We start from the raw sequence: 21,087 nt of genomic DNA on the forward strand, positions 1-21,087 counted from the left end.
CAGAGCCCTGAGCATGGCTGAGTTGGCCTAAAATGCCAACAGGATGGGAGACGAACACCCAAGAATAGTTGAGATAAGCGCCAGGAGGTCTGCTCCATGGCTTGGAAGCTGGCAGCACATGCTGGGGGGGGAAAGCAGCTCAGACAGAGAAGGGAACACCAAGTAAAGGGTGTTGGGAGGACTCCCTCAGGATGCAAGATGCACGCTAAAAGTAGACTATAGACCGAACACGACGGCCACTCAATGCCTCTATTGCAAACCACAATACCCTAAAGGAAAGAGAGAGCGAAAGGGAATGCCCTGCCGTAGAGGTGGGGTGGGCTGGGGGGTGGGAGGGCTACTGGGTTCATGGGCACTGGTGGAGGGATGGGTACTTGATCATTGTACAACTTAAACCCAAACAAGAAAGTTTGTAAGTCCACAACTGTACCTCATGGTGTATCACTAATTAAGAAAAAGAAAAAGCCAAACACTAACCCAACAGAGGTGTATTCTTGAGGCCAGATAGCACAAGGGGCAGCGCACTTGCCTTAGACGCTTGAACAAAGTAGACACAAGTTGGGTCCCTGTCACCACACTGAGTCCCCTGAGCCTCCTGGGAGGGATCCCAAGGGTGGCCCAAAAACAAACAAAAAACTGACCACGTGGCTGAATGCAGAGGAAATAGCCTGCAGGAAAGCGAGAGCCATGGTAGGGATCAGTGGACTGCAGAGAGGCCCCTGGAGGGACAACTATCGCTCCACAAGGCTGCCTAGCACCCCAGAGCCTGGGTCTGGGAACCCAGACCCCAGTCCCAGAGCCTCAAGGCCCTGTTCGCGCTCACCCCCTCCTGGTGTCTCCTGCCATCAGAGCCGCGCCCACAGCCTCTGGCACCCCAGTGTCCTGTGGGATCAACCTCACAGACTTCCACTCTGGAGAGAGAGCAGCGGCCGGTGCTCAGCACGGCTCAGGACAGGGCCAGGGTTTCCCTCCCTGCTGAGCTTTGCTACCCGAAAACAGGTCGGGAGCCAAGCACAGTTCTCCTCCAAATTGAAATTCCAGCAGGAAAGGGGTGAGGCTAAGCCCAGCCCTCCCCCCAGCCCCCAGTCCCAGCACACAAAGGACCCATCTAAAGCTTCAACCAACAGGAACACACGCACAGGAAAGAGCACGTGATGCCGCCGGCCCTGTTCAAACGGTTTGTCTTGTTTTTCTTTTTTTGCATAGAAAAATAAAAAAACAACACATTTGTGGCCTCATTAGCTGACTGGCTGCTCACCCAGAGCTGGAATGTCCGAACAGAATCATGGCACCGGATTCGACAGGGTCAGGGCTGGGCAGGAGAAGTGGCCGCAGGGATAATTCCAGATTAGAGTCCATGCTGTTCATCAGGTCCGCAGAGAGAGAACAAGGGCAGGCTGAGGGTAGACATGTGGGGGGGGGGGGGTCAGCTAAAGTGTCCTTCCCCTTTGTGGGGCATTCCTGGCTGTGCCTTGGGGACCACGACACACCAAGACTCACCTGGGATCCCACAGCACACCTGCGTCCCAGCCTGGAGCATTCCTTCCCTAAGAGAAGCCGGGAAACCCCTGGCTAGAGCAGAAGCGGTGGAAGGCCGCAGGGACAGAAGCGTGGCAGGAGTCAGAGCGACAGCTGACAGGTGCCCACCTGTGGGTGGACCAGGATCTGAGTGCCAGCAACATCACGGGGGCGGGGTGGAGGAGGGGAGGAGGAGGAGGGTGAGGAGGAGGAAGCGGGGGAGGGGGAGGAAGGGGAGGACAGGGAGATGGTGAAGGAGGAGGAGAGGAAGGAGGAGGAGAGGGAGGAGGAGGAAGTAGAGGAAGGGGAGATGAAGGAGGAGGAGAAAATTGAGAAGGAGGAGGAGGGAGGAGGAGGAGAGGAAGGAGGAAGAGATGGAGGACGAGGAGGAGAGGGAGGAGGAGGACTGAGAAATAGTAGTCACAACTAATGATTTACGCAGGATAGTTTGAACACCAATGTTACTGTACCAACAATACAATTTTCAAACGGTTCAAGAACAATAAAAAAGTTAAAGAAGAGCAAAAGTCAAACCATGCGAAATATATACAACCTCGCAAGTAAGCAAAGCTGCAGAAATTAAAATATTAGTGGTACAGAATGTACTTGACAACAACAACCAAAAAAAGGTTCTATTTCAGATCATTCCTGAAAGTTGGGATTACTCAATTAACGGGCTTGCACAAACACCCTCACCGTGCGGGGAAAGTGAGGTTGGATCTCCTACCTCGTGTCTTACGCCAAAAGGAATCGTTAAATAGACAAGCATGAAAATATAGCAGCAAATTCCAACGGCAACTTCTATAAACTTGGCTTCCAGAGAGCATTTGGAAGCAGGTCAGCCAGGCCAGAAACACTCCAGAAACAGCTTCGATGGATCTGACTGGAGCAGCCGCTGCTTTCTCAGCAAAACCACAGAACAAACACGGGCAAGTTTCCAGTCACGAGAAAAGACGCGCCTCAATGCATCACACATCCACGGGAACAGCCGGAGAAGACGGAATCCTTTTGTCCGCTTGGGCCACCCCTGCCCTGTGCTCGGGGCTCAGTCCCTGCCCTGTGCTCTGGTGGTGCCGGGCGTTAGTACCTCTGGGACCAACCTCCCCGGCCCCGAGCCCATTTCTCATCCAAGCTCAGACTTGGCACTCCCCAGTGCAGGACACATGGGCGCAGCCTCCCGGGAAGAAGGGGACACCCAGAGGAGTTTCCCCTCGGCCCTTCGCCTGTCGACAAGGGCAGTTCTTCCAGGGAACAAACACTGAGCAGAGGGTCAGTGAGCACCATCAGGGACAAGGAGACCAAAGTCAGAGTCGAGACAAAGCACACAGAGACGAAGCCGCAGGAAGGATGAAGAGTGAAGTTTTGCCGCAGGAAGAGCAAAGGGCTGCCCAGAGATGGATGGATCTTTGCAGGCTCCCGACCTAGCACTGGGGCAGGTTCGACCCTCCCTGGGCAGAGGCCAGCAGATTCGAGAGAGCCCGTTCCCGTCTCCCGCACGCAACGTTGAGCATTCGCACGGACTAACCAGGAGACAGAGCCGGAGAAAGCACAGCAGGAAACCACCAGGAGCTCAGGACCGACTGAGAAGTAGCCGATGAGGGTCGGAGAGACACGCAAATGTTGGGCATCTATCTGCTGTTTGGCCAACGGGGCCCCGGTGCATCGCCAGGACAGACTCTGGAGCACGGGGCTGAGGGTGCTCCCGGAGCACCCCTGGTGCTGACCCAAACACCAAAAATAAGAACAAGAAAACTGATAAATGTGTCATAAGAAAATCATGACAAATGGAGAATTTGCAGCCAAAGATGCACAAATCACTTCTTGCGCGGAGTTTGCCAAAGTGAGCAGCCAAGTGTGACGTTCTTGGTGGAAGGCTGTTCCCAGTCACAGGGAGAGGCCGAGGGGAGAGGCCGCGGGGAAGGCCACAGGAAAGGCCACAGGGAATGCCATGAGGAGAGGCCACAGGAAAGGCCACGGGGAAGGCCACGGGGGAGTGTTCCTGTGAACATCTCAGAACTGACCAACAGCCAGATGCCAGACCAACTGCTCCCAAAGAAAACAGACTCGTGCAGAGTGACGCGAGTCCCCAAGTACCACCAAGTGATCCCTGAGCTCATAGCCACGTGGCTCCCAAGTGACGGCGAGGGGTCACGCCGTGTCCACAGGGAACTCCTCCCTGACAACGAAGAATACAAACAGGTCGCTGCGATCCTGAACAGAATGACAAGGGGCTGGCGATACGGCCCCGGGCTTCTGCCCCAGATCACGATCCAGCCACCCATCCTTCGGACGCAACTGAAACGCCGTGTGCGGTGCTGAGGGGAAAAGGCTCTGCGGTACGTGGTGAGAAAACTACCAGCGGCTGAGTTTTTTAGTAAACAATCCCTAAGTCTACCTGCATAATGTGACTGTTATTAGAAAAGATGCTTTCCTCTTTTTTGGGGGGTGGGGGTGGTTGGACCATACCCAGCAGTGCTCAGGGCTTACTCCTGGCTCTGTGCTCAGGGATCACGCCTGGTCTTAGGGGACCCTATGTGGCACTAGGGGTCAAACCAGAGTCAGCCGCTTTCGAAGCAAGCACCGTCCCCTGTGTACCAGTCTCTCTGGCCCTATTTCTGAAGTGGACGTACCCGGGGCCAGCGATGGAAGACAGGTCACACAAGGCTGCACTTTACCACAAGGAAACCAGGCCGGTAACTGCAGTGAAATTATCTCCAGACCCATGGCTTTCATCTTCGGCATTTTATTTTCATACCAAGCCATAACACAGCAGGTAGGGCGTTTGCCTTGCATGCAGCCGACCCGGGTTCGATTCCTCCGCCCCTCTCGGAGAGCCCGGCAAGCTACCAAGAGATCCCGCCCGCCCGGCAGAGCCTGGCAAGCTCCCCGTGGGGGCCTATTCTATATCAAACACAGTAACAACAAGTCTCACAATGGAGACGTTACTGGTGCCCGCTCGAGCAAGCTGATGAACAACGGGAGGACTGTGCTACTGTGCTAAACAGCTCACACTATATACACCCAGCTTTTAAATTTTTAATTTGTAATTTTTAATAAAAATGAGAGGGGTTGGAGAGAGAGCACAACGGGTCGGGTGCCTGCCTTGCACACGGCTGACCCAAGTTCAGTCCCCAGGAGTCCCCAAGTACCACCAAGTGATCCCTGAGCTCATAGCCAGGAGTAAGTCCTGAGCACCGCCAGGTACGACCCCCACCACCACCACCCAAAAAAGTAAAAAGGTTCTGAAATATTTCTAACATTGAAGTGAGCTCAGAGCATGTTCATAACTGGGGGGGAAATAGCAGTTATTGGGCTGCAGAGTTAGTGCAGCAGGTAGGGCAGACGACCAGGTGCGATCCCCGGCATCCCAGATGGTCCCCCGAGCACTACCAGGAGTGATCTCTGCATGCAGAGCCGGGAGTAAGCCCCGAGCACCAGCGGGTGTAGCCTTAAAAACAAACCAAGGGTACTTGCCTTGCATATGGTTGACCGAGGTTGGACTCCTGGCACCTCATAAGGTCCCCAAGCCTACCAGGAGTGAGCCTTGAGCATAGAGCCAGGAGTAAGCCCTGAGCACAGTTGGATGTGCCCCCATACAAAAAATAAACAAATCAAACAAAACAAATTGCTTATTGCTGAAGTGGCCCAAGGCATGAGGACCACATTGTTTGAGATACAAATACTGAGCTCTTAGAAGTTAAGATTGTGGCGTCAGCCAGACGCAAAAACTGAGGCAACATCCCAGAGAAAGATGGAGCCCCTCGAAGAGGAGAACCTCAAAAGAAGTCTGTCAAGGTAAGAAGAGGAAAGAGCCATGCAGAGTCCTAGGCCTTTCCCCACGACAACACCCAGATTGCCTTCTTGTACTCAGAGATCTCCAGATCTGGAAGCAGCCCGACTGCACAGTCAACTGTCTGGGGTCCACTCTCCACCTGGAGTAAGGCCACATCCCAATGTGAGACGTGTTCGCTTGCCCTTTTCCCTCTGGAGAGGCCCGTGGTTGTCTCTCGAATATGCATCTCTCTCTCTTTCTCTCCTCTCCCTTTTCTCTAAAAAAATTTTCCTTAAAACTATTCTACTTCATTCAAAATAAATCCTCACAGTTTAAAAAAAAAATTTAAAAAAGCAGGGTCCAGAAGGGCGCCGGGAAGGCTCGGCTGAGGAACGAGACCAGGGTCACGAAGAACAACGCATTACGCTGCTTCCTTGTGCTGGCTGCTCATGTCCTTTCTTCCAAGCTGACCACTTCCGCGGGCTACCAGGAACAGCCTCGTGAATACACTGGCCTCCGATCAGCAGAGTCAGGGAGCCGGACGGGGCCGGGGCACAGTCACAGGAGCTTGGGGCCAGGCAACAGCGAGAGGTCACGAGCTGACATGTGCTTTCATGGGGAAAACGTGCTTGGTCCCCAGCACGACCGGGCAGACCCCGAGCACTGCACTGGGAACGGTCCCCGAGTACCGCAGGGTGTGGCCTCCAGGCCGAACCGGCAACAGCAGCAACTCCGTAAAAGTGAAGAGAGTGTTGAGAGGATCATTCTGAGAGTTGGGGAGAGGTGGGGTGCTGGCCTGGCCCGCGGCCACAAACTGTGGTCCAATCCCCACCCCCCCAGATGGTCCCCTGGGCCCTGCCAGGAGTGATTCCTGAGCACAGAGTCAGGAGTCAGCCCTGAGCACTGCTGTTGGGGGTGGCCCAGAGAACAAAAACAAAAATTCATCCTGGGGGCCGGAGCAATAGCACAGCAGGGAGGGTGCTTGTCTTGCACGTGGCCGACCCAGGTTCGACTTCCCAGCATCCCATAGGAAACTTAGGCAGCACCGGAGGCCGCAGGACTCCTCCAGGAAGCAGCTTCCTGCGCCCAAAGCCTTCGACTGCTCGGACGTGGCCCACCCCCCTGCTGATCAGACGCGGCCCACCCCCACTGCCGGCAGCATGCTTTGAAACCTAAAGTCAATCCACGCAGTTGGGAGCCGTATCCACAGACTTGAGGACCCCCATCCCCCCAACCCCAGTTTGTAGAATGGGCAAAGCCTGTCCAAACCAGAGGGTCCGTCACCCTCTAGGGTGCCACGGTGACCTCTGACGGCCCTCCCATCCCCCACAGGATCAGCGTGCGAAAGGGGAGGGGGGCACTGACACCCCCAGATGGGCCGGCCCAGCCCCCCCTCACCAGGACACGTGATGACAAGCTCTCTAGGCGGCTCCCGGCCCTGCTCTCTGGTGCCCCTTGCAGATGGCAGAAGCTTCCGGCTCTCTGGAATGAGCTTCGGTTCCAGGAGCACCTCACCCTGAGAAGGGCTGGGTCACGCGCACAGCCTGGGGACAGAAGAGGCCCAGGACCAGCAGCCACACCTCAGGGAGGAGCCCAGTGTGTCCAACCGGCCTCTGTAGGACCCCTTCGGGGCCGCCCGTCCTGTCTCTGCAGCTCTGGACAGTAAGCGGTTCCCAGATCACTGCCCCAGCACATGGCCCTTTGCACACGGCCCCCAAACACTGCCCTGGTACAGGGCCCTTTGCACACAGCTCCAGAACACTGCCCCAGAACATGACCCTTTGCACACGGCCCCTGAACACTTCCCTGGTGCAAGGCCCCAGCACACTGCTCCCTGTACAGCCCTTTGCCCCGGTACCAATGCGAGACCCTTCTCCGTGGACCCAGCACACAGCTCTCTTCGCTGCCACAGCTGTTCCGGCTCCAGACCCTTTGGGGCTTGGCTGGACTGACCCTCCGGCAGAGTCAGCAGGCTCGGCGCTCGGGCATGCCACGGGGGCGTCCAGGGGCTGGGGGGTGGGGAGAAGCCCCAGAAGCCGCGCCCGGGCATGGTGGAACGGCAGCATCATCAGTCCCTGAAAATCCCAGGCTGGACGCGCCAGTGTGGACTTGGCGGCCCTGCTGCCCGACTGAGAGGCCCCAGTGGCCACTGTAGCCAGGGAGGCGCAGTGAGAACGCCGGGCCCGGACGGCGGATACAGCCACAGGAAGGACAGGGCAGCTGGAAGGCAGGACAAAACAGGGGCTGGCCCATGCTGAGCTGTTCACTGCACCACAGAGCCCCCCTGAGCACTGCTGGGGAAGACCCCTGAGCACCACCAGAAGATAATGTTTTCCCGAGTGTCCCGGGGCAGGACGGAGTGACAGCACAGCAGGGAAGGTGTCTGCCTGGCGTGTGGCTGACCTAGCAGCCTACACGGTCCCCTGACCCCGCCAGGAGTGGCCCCTGAGAACAGAGACAGTTAGGCCCTGAGCACTGCTAGCTAGGAGTCCTCACCCATCCAAGCAAAGAGGATGAGGGGCTGGAGTGATAGCACAGCGGGTAGGGCGTTTGCCTTGCACGCGGCCAACCCGGGTTCGGTTCCCAGCATCCCGTATGGTCCCCTGAGCACCGCCAGGAGTAATACCTGAGTGCATGAACCCAGGAGTCACCCCTGTGCATCGCGCCGGGTGTGACCCAAAAAAGAAAATAAAAAGAAGATGAAACAGGGCTGGGGGCGTTTGCTTAGTAGCAACTCCAGGAAGGAAGGGAGGGGAGGGAGGGGGCGCCTGGGTCACTGTGTGTACCGATGATGTCACCTGTACGCGGCATAAAGGAAATCGACTGATGGGCAGACAATGAAATAGAAACAAACCCACAAACCCGTGCCATTGATAAGAAGTGACATCACCTGAAGAGAACTGGAAAAAAAGGGGCTGAGGGAACTGGGCGGGGCGGGGCACATCTGGGGATGCTGGGCGAGGCCCCTGACTGCCCAGGGGGCCCTGATAGTGCCAGGGCCTCAGACCAGGCTCCCAGGAAGCAGCTGCAGCCCGTAGCCCGAAGCCTGTACACTCTCTCTCTCTCTCTCTCTCTCTCTCTCTCTCTCTCTCTCTCTCTCTCTCTCTCTCTCTCCCTCCCCCACCCCCTCCCCAGGTGACACAGCTCAGAGTGCGGAGGAGGAGAGGGAAGAGCCTGCCGCCCTCGGGTTCCACCCAACTTGCCCATTCTTAGTCCTCGACTTCCCGGGAGGGGGCCGGGGATGCTGCGAACCCAGGCCTCTGCACACCAGGCAAGTGCTTTATTTTGCTGTTAATGAACTTATTTCTTTTATTTCTTTTTTTATTGAGTCCCTGAGATACACAGTTACAAAGCTGCTCATGGCCCTCACTCATACAGGGTTCCAACCCCCGCGCCCCCCACCCCCACAGTGTCCCCGGGTTCCCTCCCCACACCCTGACCCCAGCCTGTCTATGGCAGGCGCTTCTCTCTCTGTCTCTCTCCCTGTCTCTCTGTCTCTCTCCCTGTCTCTCTCTGTCTCTCTGTCTCTGTCTCTGTCTCTGTCTCTCTCTGTCTCTCTCTCTCTGTGCATCTGAGTGCGCATCTGTGTGCGTGTCTGTGTGTCTCTGTGTACATCTATGTGTATGTATGTGCGTGTGTGTGCGCCATCGCACGTGTTCTACTTTACCCCTGAGCCACACCCCTGACCCCCCATTACGGGGCCCAGCGGGGCCTCCCGCGTGGGCGTGCCACCTGCTGTCTCCACCTCCCCCTGGCGGGAACTGACCCAGAACATGAGGGCTGCAGACACACGTCACCCAGAGCCCGAGCGGGCTGCCTTCCTCTCGGCAAGTCTTCCTCAGCGTGGGAGCAGAGCCTGGGGGTGAGACGGGGCCGTCCGGGAGTAGCCGAAGCCCCCAGTGGCCTCCCTGGGCGAGGGGAGCTTCCGGATGCCCCCAGGCACCGGCACCCCATGTCTGCGGGGGGGGGGGGGAAGGGGAATCCCACCTGTGCAAAAGCTTGAGGCACCCCCAGCCCCGGGCTCCCCCGGGCTTCCCCCAGGCTCCCCGGGGATTTGGGGCATCCCCCATCCCAGGCTCCCCCTGTACCTCACCTCCGACTCCCCCAACTCTCCCCAGCCCCACAGGCCGGCCCCCCCCACCTCCCTATCCCCAGCCCACGCACGCCCCCTGGAAGGTTCTGGAGCTGAGTGGGCCGGGCTCCCGCACCTTCTGGACGCTGGCTCAGGTGGCCCCGGGGGGGGGGGGGGGGGGGTGCGGCCAGGCCTTCCCCACAGCTCTGGAAACTGTTTCGAAACACTGCAGCCCCAGGAAACTGCGCCTGACGCCTGATGCCCGCCAGCCAACATCTTGCATCACCCAGACACCCTCAGCCCACTCGCAGGGCATGTGCGCTCTGACCCACGTGTCCCCAGGGCTGACCATCAGGCAGGCGAAAGCCACGCACAGGGCCTCAGGGCCCTCCTGGGAAAGGGACACTGGCTCCCTGGACCCCACACCTGCGACCCTCCCCTTGCAGGCCCACCGGGTCCTTCTGAAGGTCATGCCCTCACTGCCTTCATTACAAGGGGCACGGGGAGAGTGGGGTGGGGACACTTCCGGCAGTGCTCAGGGGAACTTCTGGCTCTGTGCTCAGGACTCACTCCTGGCTCTGTGCTCAGGGCTGACTCCCAGCTCTGTGCTTAGGGCTCGCTGCCGGTTCTGTGCTCAGGACTCACTCCCGGTTCTGTGCTCAGGGCTCATTCCCGGCTCTGTGCTCAGGGCTCACTCCCAGCTCTGTGCTCAGGGCTTGCTCCCAGCTCTGTGCTCCCAGCTCTGTGCTCAGGGCTCACTCCTGGCTCAGTGCTTGGGGCTCACTCCCAGCTTTGTGCTGAGGGCTCCTTCCCGGCTTGATGCTCAGGGCTCACTTCCGGCTCTGTGCTCAGGGCTCACTCCTGGCTCTGTGCTCGGGGCTCACTCCTGGCTCTGTGCTCAGATCTCACTCCTGGTTCTGTGCTCAGGGCTCACTCCCAGTTCAGTGCTCAGGGCTCACTCCTGGCTCAGTGCTCAGGGCTCACTCCCAGCTCTGTGCTCCTGGCTCTGTGCTCAGGGGCTGACCCCCAGCTCTGTGCTTAGGGCTCACTCCCGGCTCAGTGCTTGGGGCTCACTCCCAGCTCTGTGGTGAGGGCTCCCTCCCGGCTCGATGCTCAGGGCTCACTTCCGGCTCTGTGCTCAGGGTTCGCTCCTGGCTCTGTGCTCAGGGCTCACTCCTGACTCTGTGCTCAGATCTCACTCCTGGTTCTGTGCTCAGGGCTCACTCCCAGTTCAGTGCTCAGGGCTCACTCCTGGCTCAGTGCTCAGGGCTCACTCCCAGCTCTGTGCTCAGGGCTCGCTCCTGGCTCTGTGCTCAGATCTCACTCCCAGTTCTGTGCTCAGGGCTCACTCCTGGCTCTGTGCTCCTGGCTCTGTGCTCCCGGCTTTGTGCTCAGGGGCACTCCCAGCTGTGCTCAGGGCTCACTCCTGGCTCTGTGCTCAGGGCTCACTCCCGGCTCTGTGCTCGGGGCTCACTCCTGGCAGAGGTCTGGATCTAGCCCAGGTTGGCCACATAGAAGTAGGTGTTACTCTTCGACCCTCTGCATCATTCTTAACTGAACAGCAGGTGCCTGCCCTTGTCTCAGAAAATGTGCCACTAATCTGGAACCTCCCATGGGCACTGCCTGTGTGTCTTCCGGGCCTGGCTCCCATCATAGCACAGAGAGAGAGGACAGGGGAGAGAGAGAGAGAGGGAGAGAGGGAGGGAGGAAGAGAGACATAGAGAGGGAGAGGGAGAGAGACGCTGGCTGTATGCTTAGTGGGGAGTCAGAGGAATGTGAAGGCGGGAATCACATTTGTCCTTCTGCTCCTTAAAATTCCCTTCCAAGACAGCCCAAAGGGCTGAAGTGTGGTTTTGCATGTGGATTTGATCAGCGCCACCCCCCCAACACACACACACACACACACACACACACCAGCACTGATGGATGCAGCCCCCAAAAAACAAACAAAAAATTCAATAAAATGGAATAAAACCCATTCAGGGGCCGAGGGCGAATCCCACAGGTAAGGCGCTTTCCTCAAATGCAGCCAAGCCGGTTCGATCCTTGGCACCCTATCCTTTCCCAAACCCTACCAGGAGTGATCCCTGAACTCCAAGCCAGGGTGAGTCCTGAGCACTGGCAGGTGTGGCCTCCAAACCAAAAATAAATCGAATTAAAAGCATCCCAAAGTCCCAGCACTCCACCCCGACTTCACCCCCGAGCCAGCTCTCACGGGAGCACACGCCTCGGCGTCCATCAGTTAAACTCCACCTTCAACTGTCTTCAATTCAGCACCACGGTTTAAAAATAGTCTCAGGGCCATGCAGTGACGAGACACATGGAACCTCATGGGATAGGGGTGGTGCCGGCTTTGGACCTCCCACACCCCAGTGAGACCCCCACCGCCCACCGCCCACTGCCGGCTATTGATCAAGCCGCTTAACGGCCATGATCCCAGAGACACACAAGCAAAACTCGGAACCCAGCAGCTTTGGGCAGAAATCCCTCCAGATTTAATGATTAAGATTTCAGAATTCCAAAATTCTGACTAGCATCAGATGCTAGTCATGATCAGCAAGAGAAAACAAACGGTCTAATGTTGCCTTTTCGGCAGGTCTGAGTGTTGGGGGGAAATTCCAAACAATAATGGTGGGTCTGGTGTCAAAATATTGAATGTAATCAAAGTAGAGAGAGAGAGAGAGAGTGTGTGTGGAAACCATCTGCCACACAGGTAGGGGGAGAGGGTGGGATGGGGGGATGCTGGGGGTTTTGGTGGTAGAAAATGTGCACTGGTGAAGGGACGGGCGTTTCATCATTGTACGACCGAGACTTAAACCCGAAAGCTTTGTAACTGTTCTCACGGTGATTCAATAAATAAATTTACCAAAAAAATTATCAAAAAATAAATAAAAATAGTCTCCAGGCCAGAGGATAGTCCAGCGGGGAGTGCATTCACCTTGCATGCGGCCGACCCAGCCTGATCCCCGGCATCCCATGTGGTCCCCAGAGCACCGCCAGAAGTGATCTCTGAGCACAGAGCCAGGAGTATCCCGGAGTACTGCCACATGTGGCCCCCAGACAAAACCCATCAAAATCAGATCAAAATAGTCTTTCACATTTTTCCATGTGCCCATGATCTGGATGGCATCAAGGGCAAGGGAACATCCTGTGGATGCTTCTTAACACCAGACTTTATAGGGTTGGGGAGAAGGTTCAAAGGAGTGAGGCCCAGTGCCCAGAGCCACGGGACAGTGGAGTGGGCATCTGCCTCGCATATGGCTGCCCAGGGAGAATCCCCAGAACCCCATATGGTCCCCAGAGCACTGCCAGGAGGGATTCCCTGAGCTCAGAGCCAGGAGTAGCCCCTGAGCACCATTGTGTGAGACTCCAAACAAACAAACACAAAGAACAAGATCCACGTGCAGGACCCTGGTCAGTCTGAGCCCTGCTAGGAGTGACCCCCACGTTCAGAGCTCAGAGTGGCCCCCAAACATGACCAGGAATGGCCCTAAAACCCACAAAGGGAGAAAAGGTCTGCCTTTAGCTAAGGGGACACGCGCGACAGCCCCACGGTCAGCCGCCCACGCCCCACCCCACCCCCTCCAGGAAGGCTTCCCAACTGCTCTAATTACTCACGTTTTCTCTCTTCACATATTTTAACAACTTTGCTACATGCTTCTCATTTCCTTTCATTAAAAGGGTTTATATATTGTTCTGCATATGGAACTGTTTTGACTTAACTCTGAGAAATCTGGGAATGGCTGTCATTGAGAATTTCTGTCGTCGTTCCCCCCCACCCCCCCACCCCGCCTTCAAAGTCATTCTCAAAAAATTTCTGGGCTGGAACGACAGCCCAGCGAGTGGGGTGCTTGCCTTGCATGTAGCCAACTGGGTTTGATCCCTGGCAACCTTCATGGTCCCCTGGGGACCACCAGGCATAATTCCTGAGCGCAGAGCCAGGGGTAACCCCTGAATATGGCCTGTTGCGGCCCCAAATAAAAATAAAATAAAATAAATGTTCAGGATATAGTATCGCATAGACCCTAGTCTCTAAGTTAGGCTGATACTTGTTTATTATTTTGGTTTTGGGGTTACACCCAGCGATGCTCAGTGCTCTGTGCTCAGGAATCACTCCTGCAGGGCTCAAGGGACCATCTGGAATGCTGGGCATCAAGCCCGGGTCAGCCACGTGCAAGGCAAGTGCCCTCCCCACTGTACCATCATTCCAGCCCCTATGTTAACACATTTCACTGTCACTGTCACTGTCCTCCCATTGTTCATCGATTTTGCTCCAGCGGGCACAGTAACATTATGAGACTTGTTACTGTGTTTGGCATATCGAACACGTCACGGGGAGCTTGCCAGGTTTTGCTGTGCGGGCGAGATACTCTCGGTAGCTTGCCGGGCTCTCCGAGAGGGGCGGAGGAATCGAACTCGGGCCGGCCATGTTGGCTGCGTGCAAGGCAAACACCCTACCCACTGTGCTATCGCTCCAGCCCCAAGTTAACACGTTTAATAAATATATTTAAAGCAACTACATCCCTGCTTAGAACTAGTGAATAAACACCGGAGAAAGAGAGAGAGAGAGAGAGAGGGGGAGGAGAGGGAGAGAGAGAAGGAGAGAGGGAGGGAGGAAGAAAAAGAAAGGAGGGAGGGAGAGAGGGAGGGAGGAAGAATTCACGCGCATTCACACTCCAGAGCGTAAATCTGGCCTTGATTCTGTAGAGGATGCAATGAGGCCCCAAGAGGCAGCTCAGGGCTGGGCTCAGACTCCGCCCGTGAGAGCCCAGGGTCCATCCCCAGCACCGCATGATCCCCCCAAACATGGGGAGCTTCCGAGCATCACGGAATGTGGCCCAAAACACACTCTCTGAAGAGACAAAGCAAAGCTAAACGCAGCACTTTCCACAGAAGGTCACTCGGCAGCGCGGCCTGGTCTGTGCGAAAGGCAAGAGCAGGTCCCCCCTGCAAACCCGGCAAACACTGGGGGGCCCGTGGAGCCTACCGAAACAGGCATCCCCAGACCCTAGGACCTGGGCAGGCCGGGGAGCCGCAGGGCTTGGGCTGGATGCGGTCGGCCCAGTCTCCTGGCCTGGCCGTGCTCCAGAGCGTCCTGCCACCCGCCCGCCCACAGTGGGGACACATGGCACTTCCGTTGCTCCTTCCTGGCTCCCAAGCTGGCAGGCCGGAAGGGTGCGCGCTGGGAGATAACGGGAGGATGGGGGAGGCGAGGGAGAGCACGCGGCCAAGGGAGGAAGCCCAGCCGTCAACCTGAGAGGCCTCGAGTGCGGGCAGGCGCTGGGGGGCGGGGGTGTCTCTGCCCATGCCACACGTGGCCCTCCTGGGCACTGACCCCGCAGGCAACGGCGCAGACGCAGCCTCTGCTAACCAACGCCGGCAGCCCACAGTGCCTCTTCCTCACAGCCGCCCTGACCCTCACTCCAAACCCGAGGAAACATCCGTCCGTGCGCACAAAGCGCCCTTCCCATGGCTGCCCGCAGCTCCCACCTGCCCGCCACCCCCCAGCTCCTTACTCAGCCCGTAACTACCCCCAGAGCGCAGCATTAGGTAAAGGTTTTATCCTTCCTGATCTGGATCAGCCTGGAGTCCAGGCTAGAGCAAGGCTCTGGCCCCAGGGCCTTTGCACAGGCAGGGACGCCACAGAAACTGGCCCCACACCTTTGCTACCAAGTCCCACTCAAAGCGGGCAAGCGAATAGCCCAAAGGCAGTGTGGTGGCCAGTGAGGACACGGGGTGCAGAGAAGCCTCCAGAGGGACCTGGTGCTAATGCCTCAGTGCCAGGCTGGGTCTCTCTCCCTGTGCATGACTCACCCAGAGCACCCACCCCAAGGCTATGCGCCCCTCCCCCTCCAAAGCCTCAGGCCTCAGTGCCTGCAGCTGAGAACTGACAGTCTTCAGCTGAGAGCAGCTGACTTCAGACCCCTGTCTCCTGCCTCTGGCGGGAGCACTGGGAACCACTCCTCTCCGAGCGCCCAGCAATGTTTCTAAGTACCAGGTTCCATTCCTAAGTACTAGGTACTATTCATGATTCATGCCTACGCACCGGGTACTGTTCCTCCCAAAGTAGCAGATACTGCTCCTCACTGTTCCTCCCTGAGCACCAGGTAATGTTCCTCCCTGAGCACCGGGTAATGTTCCTCCCTGAGCACCGGGTAATGTTCCTCCCTGAGCACCGGGTAATGTTCCTCCCTGAGCACCGGGTAATGTTCCTCCCTGAGCACCGGGTAATGTTCCTCCCTGAGCACCGGGTAATGTTCCTCCCTGAGCACCGGGTAATGTTCCTCCCTGAGCACCGGGTAATGTTCCTCCCTGAGCACCTGGTACTGTTCCTCCCTGAACACTGGGCACTGTTCCTCCCTGGGACCCGGGTACCGTGCCTCCCTGAGCACCAGGTACTGCTCCTCCCTGAGCAATGGGTACTGCTCTTCCCTAAACACTCCTCTCCAAGCACTGGGAATATCACCGAGTTCTCTCCATTGAGACCCTCTCAGAGTCCCAGGAGGCTGGTGGCTCCTCAAATCTCCACACCCAGTCCAGGCAGTGCACACAGTAGGTCTGCAATAAACGTACACGTGACCTGCCCTTGGAAGGAATGCTGACCCCGAGGGCCTCATGACACCCTCTGGAAGGAATGCTGACCCTGGGAGGAAAAGCTGGCCCCTCAGAGGTCAATGCGGACGGACGCCTCCCAACACCTGGTCCTTTCTCGGTTTTCTCGGGAATGCGGAGGCGCTGGACTGGAAGGCTGGGAAGCAGGAAAGCTCCCCGCGTCCCAGGAGACTCGCTCCATCCCATCAGAAGCTAAAATAGCAAGTCGCCTGGGGGTGGGCCTGTGTCACCTCTCCATCTGGCTTTCGCGGGGGCAGGGAGCGCTCCGAGGAGACTCAGCAGAGAACTCAGGGAGGCTGCGTAATCCCGGGGGAGAAAGAGGCTTAAGACCCGGGACGAGCCTGTGGGAGCAGGACAGGATGGCAAACCAGGCCGGTCAGTCGACATCTGGTGCCCACCACCTGGAAGGACACACTGCCCAGATCCTGCGGTGAAACCAGGAAACTGAGGCGCGGAGTCGGTCTCTGGTTCCAGTGCCCTTCCAGCAGCCCGGCAGAGGGGGTCCTTTCTGAAGCACCCTATGCAGGCCCGGGGAGCAGGGCTGCTCAGAAGCACCCCGCAGGTATCCATCCCAGCAGGGGGCTTTTCAGAGGCACCCGCATGCAGCCAGGACCCCTCCCCGCACAGCTCAGAGCCTCATTTGGCCAAGTTGCAGCCGCTTTCGAACTTTCTTGGGTATTTGGTCCCCCCCCCTCCATGGAGACCAAAGCTGAGCTAAGCGGGAGGTCCCGGGGCGGCCAGGACACGGGAGGAGGGACAGCACTCCGGGTTCCCCCAGACCCTTGCCGGGGCGCCCACGCGCGCGCACGCACCGCCTCGGGGAGCGGCCTTGGATGCCGGCAGCTGCCCGGGACGCGAGTCCAGCGGCGGGCCATCTGCAGGGCGGCCACCTCAAAGCCAGGCGGGGTGTGGGGAGGGGGGTGTGTCCGGACACGCCCGGGCTGGGGGCCACCGAGTATGACAGCAGCACCCCGCACCGCCCCCGGTCCCGGGGTGGGCGCGAAGTCGGACAGCGGCGGGCCCGGAGCTGGGCCCCGCGCCCGGACACTGGGGCGCTGTCCGCGTCCCTCTGCCGCCGCTGGCCCCACACAGCCCGCCCCGAGCCAACTTTTTCTTTCATTTTCTCCGTGCCCGGCGCGTGTGTGTGCGTGTGCGCGCGCGTGTGTGTGCGAGTGTGTGTGTGTGTGTGCGAGTGTGTGTGTGTGTGCGAGTGTGTGTGTGTGTGTGCGAGTGTGTGTGTGTGTGCGTGTGTGTGTGTGCGAGTGTGTGTGTGTGTGTGTGCGAGCGTGTGTGTGTGTGTGTGTGTGTGTGCGAGTGTGTGTGTGACAGCAGCGGCGGCACCCGGCTCTCCCCCGCAGCACCGGCAGCGCGGAGCGGGCGGTGTGGACCGAGGCAAGTCTGCGCGCGGCGGCGGGAGGGACGCGTCAGGAAAGCGGGTCAGGGCCCCGGGGGCGCGGGGAAGCCGCGGGCGGTGTCCCAGCCCGACCCGGGGCTCGGCGCGGGACCTGCGGGGGCACCGACCCGGGAGCGTCCCCGCGGGCGGGCCCGAGAGCACCGGCCGGGGAGTCCGGGGCGCCGCGGAGCGCGCGCTTACCCGGCCGTTGCGGTCCGTCTCCCGCACCTCCTCCTCGCGCGGGCCCCGCCGGATCAGCGCCCGCAGCAGCCCCACGTCGTTGGCGCCGGCCGCGCGCAGAAGGGTCGCCGCCTCCGGGACGCCCTCCGGGACGGGCTCCGGCGCGCCTGGCGCGCCCAGCTCCTCGTGGGCGCCGGGAGGGTAGAAGGAGTCGTCGGAGGCGAGGCTGCGGGTGTCGGGCAGGCGCGAGAAGTCCTCGTACTCCTCCGAGTCCTCGGGGTCCTCCCCGGCCTGCGCGTCCCGGGGCGGCGACGGCGGCGGCGGGGACACGCAGCGCGCCCCGCCGCCCTCGGGCCCGGGCCCGGCCAGCAGCACCATGCGGGGGGTCGCGGCCGCGGGGACACCCCAGGGCCCGGCTGGGCGCGCGGCGGGCGCGGGAACGGCCCCGGCGTCTGAGCTCGGCGGTGACGGCGCTGGGGGTGGCCGAGCCCCCGGGTGGGAGGAGCCGCGGGGGCTTTCCGGGCGCGGGCGGGGCGGGGCGCCGGGGGGCGGGCGGGAGGCGCGCCCCGGGGTCCCCGCCCCGCCCCGGCTCCGCTGGGACACGCGCCCGCCACCCCCCGCGCGCCCCGCCGCTCCGGCGCCCCCGCGCCTCCCCGCGCCCCCCGCGACTCCCGTGCGCCCCCCGCAACTCTTGTGCGCCCCCCCTTGTCCCGCCGCTCCGGCGCCCCCCGCGACTCCCCTGCGCGCCCCCCCGCGGCTCCCCTGCGCCCCCCGCGCCTCCCGGTACTCCTGCCCCCCCGCGCCTCCCCTGCACCCCGGGACCCCGCGACTCTCGTGCGCCCTTCGTGAGTCCCCAGGGACTCCTGCCTTCAGCCCGTTACCCCGTGGGGGGAACCTGCCAGCCCCTGGGGGTGAGCGTGGGGGGCAGCTGCTGGGCTGGGGGTGTCTGGACCCGGAGTTCTCGCCTCCACGGGGAGCTGGGCGCGGGCGGAGACCCGGGGGAGACGGTGGGGGTGGGGGGGCCGGTCGCGGCGCTCTGGGTGGCCGGGGTCGCTGACCCCTGGCTCCTTGCGAGGCGGCCACGGCCCTCCGGGTCTCCTGAACGGCCCTTTGGGCGCGAGGGGCGGTTCCTGGCCCCGGCCCGGGCTTCCCCCCAGGAGCCTCGCGGGGTCCGTGCGGTTGCCCGGGGAGCGCGAGGACCCGGCGCTGACCCGCGGCGGCGGCCACACTCGCTCCCGGCCTGGCCGCTCCGGGCCGCCGCGGGAATCGCGTGTGTCCGGCCAGTCTCGCGGCCCGAGGGGCGATCGGAGACTGGGGAACCCCTCCCTCCACCACCACCGCGCACACTCCTGCCCGCTTTGGGGGGGGGGTCTGGGGTCACACCCCTGGCCGCGGGGACCGGCCGGGGCCCCCTGCTCTGGGCGCCGGCCGCTGCGAGGACCCCGGGGCCGGCGAACCTCAGCGCGTGGCCGGAGCCGGACCCGGGACGGGGCTGGCGTTCCAGCCGGCAGCGCTGGGGGTGGACGCGCAGGGGTGGGCGCAGAGCTCCGGGCGGCCCTAGCCGGCTCTGGGGTCCCGGGTGAGGGTGGGGTGGCGGGGTGGGGGAGGAGGAGGTTCGGGGAGGCGCGGGCCCAGCTGGGACCCCAGGCTGCCCGCTGCGCCCGCCCGCCGGACTTTCTTCTGGAGCCCAAAATAACCCACGCGGCGGCGGTTTGCTCTTCGCCTTTTTCTGCAGTCACATATTTACATCAATTCCCAGCGGGAATTTCCCCCTCGAGGGTGAAGGCGGCTGCAGAGACCTGTCCCCGGCCCCGCCGCGGGGGCTTTTCAAGTGCCTGCCCCCCACCCCCCACCCCCACCCCGGCACACCGGAGGCCTTGCTCCAACAGGGGACAGGAGGCAGCTCCAACAGCGCGTGTCCTGTTCAAGGTCCAGGGGGCAGCTCTGGGTGGGAAGCCCTGTGTTGGGCCCCAGAAGGAAGAGAGGGAGGAAGAGAGGGAGGGAGGGAGGAAGGAAGGAGGGAGGGAGGGAAGGAATAGAGGAAAGAAGGAAGAAAGGAAGGAGGGTGGGAAAGGAGGGAGGGAGGGAGGAAGGGAAGGAGGGAAAGGAGAAAGAGAGGGAGGGAAGGGGGAAGGAAGGAAGGAAGGAAAGAAGGAAGGAAGGAAGGAAGGAAGGAAGGAAGGAAGGGAGGGAGGGAGGGAGGGAGGGAGGGAGGGAAGGAAGGGAGGAAGGGAGGACCAAATAGCCAGTAGGACACTACCTTGCACACAGCCCATCTGGGTTCCATCCCTGGTATCCATAACGCCCTGAGGCCCAACAAGCCTGAGTGAGTTTGCTGCCTGCCCCCCCCCCCCCCCCGCCCGCCTCTGGGGGGGGGGGGGAGATGCATCAGGATCCCTGTGGGTGCCATCCCTGCTTTGCCCAAGCACCTTTAATCTTGCCACTTCCTCCTTCCCTAGCCCGGGAGGGTCTCCGGGAAGAGGAGTCCGGGTGCCTGCTGCCAACCAGAACCGTGGAGGAGGGGGGGGACAGTCCAGCCCCCAGCCCGCCGTTTCTCCATCTTTTCCACGCACACTTTTGTTTGCCACCAAGGCAGTAAGACATTTAATACATTCACCACGTTTCTGAAAAGCTGGATTTAAACGATGGATTTTTAAAAACTCAAAATCAGGCAAATTGGTGTCAACAGATGATACTGACATATGCTCTCAACGTAGGAAAGTCCACACATCCTGCATGTCAAGTCAACATAGGAAGGAGCGAGGCAAATGACCCGCGGACTCAGCACAGCATTCATTTACCCTTTAGGGGTAATGGGGGGGCAGCGCTGGAGGAATAGTATCGTGAGTGGGGCACTAGCTTTGCGTGCGTGAGACCCAGGCTTGATCCCCAGCACCCCATATGACCCCCCCCCCGAGCCCCACCAGGAATGATCCCTGAGCACCATGGGTGTGACTCAAAACCAGAAGAAAACAATTGAAGGGCTAGGGTGAGTTATGAAACCCCCTTCCAGAAGCCTTGCCTCGGCCAGGAAATTCCCTTCCCTGGCTGAGTAGTCTGGCTTCAAACATGGTGACATTGCGAGAAATTGTATTTTTCCAGGAATGTCCCATTTCTGTGTGTCATTGGAAACAATGATTTGGGGGGCTGGAGAGATAGCACAGCGGGTTGGCGTTTGCCTTGCACGCGACCAACCAGGGTTCAATTCTCAGCATCCCATATGGTCCCCTGAGCACCGCCAGGAGTGATTCCTGAGAGCAGAGCCAGGAGTAACTCCTGAGCATTATGGGGTGTGACCCCCCAAAAAAATAAATAAGTAAAAACCTAAAATAGAGCAATTGTGCCATTTCCCACTTGAATCGTTTGTTGTTGGACCCCTGAAAGAAATTCTGGGGGTGAGAGAGCTCGGGGGACTGAGCACGTGATTCATATCCAGGTTTGCTTCCCAGTACAGCATCACCCCTCAGCTCCCCTGGGGTCCCAGAGCCAGAAGCAGCCCCCAAGGATCACCGGGTATGACCCCAGAGCAGGAGAAGATGA

At 59.9% G+C, this 21,087-nt stretch overlaps 1 protein-coding gene across 1 annotated transcript in view; it reads right to left on the reverse strand.

The window, feature by feature from the left end:
* Positions 1–17,988, reverse strand: part of ANKRD33B (ankyrin repeat domain 33B) — a 56,671-nt gene extending 38,683 nt beyond the window's left edge. Inside the window, exon 1 of the mRNA XM_056109049.1 lies at positions 17,569–17,988. Within this exon, the coding sequence (XP_055965024.1) occupies positions 17,569–17,925 (357 nt within the window). The 5' untranslated portion in view covers positions 17,926–17,988. The remainder of the gene's footprint in view (positions 1–17,568) is intronic.
* Between the last annotated feature and the right edge of the window lie 3,099 nt (positions 17,989–21,087).

Source organism: Sorex fumeus, unplaced genomic scaffold, assembly GCF_029834395.1.
Source record: "Sorex fumeus unplaced genomic scaffold, SorFum_2.1 ptg000264l, whole genome shotgun sequence".
In the NCBI taxonomy this organism is placed as follows: domain Eukaryota; kingdom Metazoa; phylum Chordata; class Mammalia; order Eulipotyphla; family Soricidae; genus Sorex; species Sorex fumeus.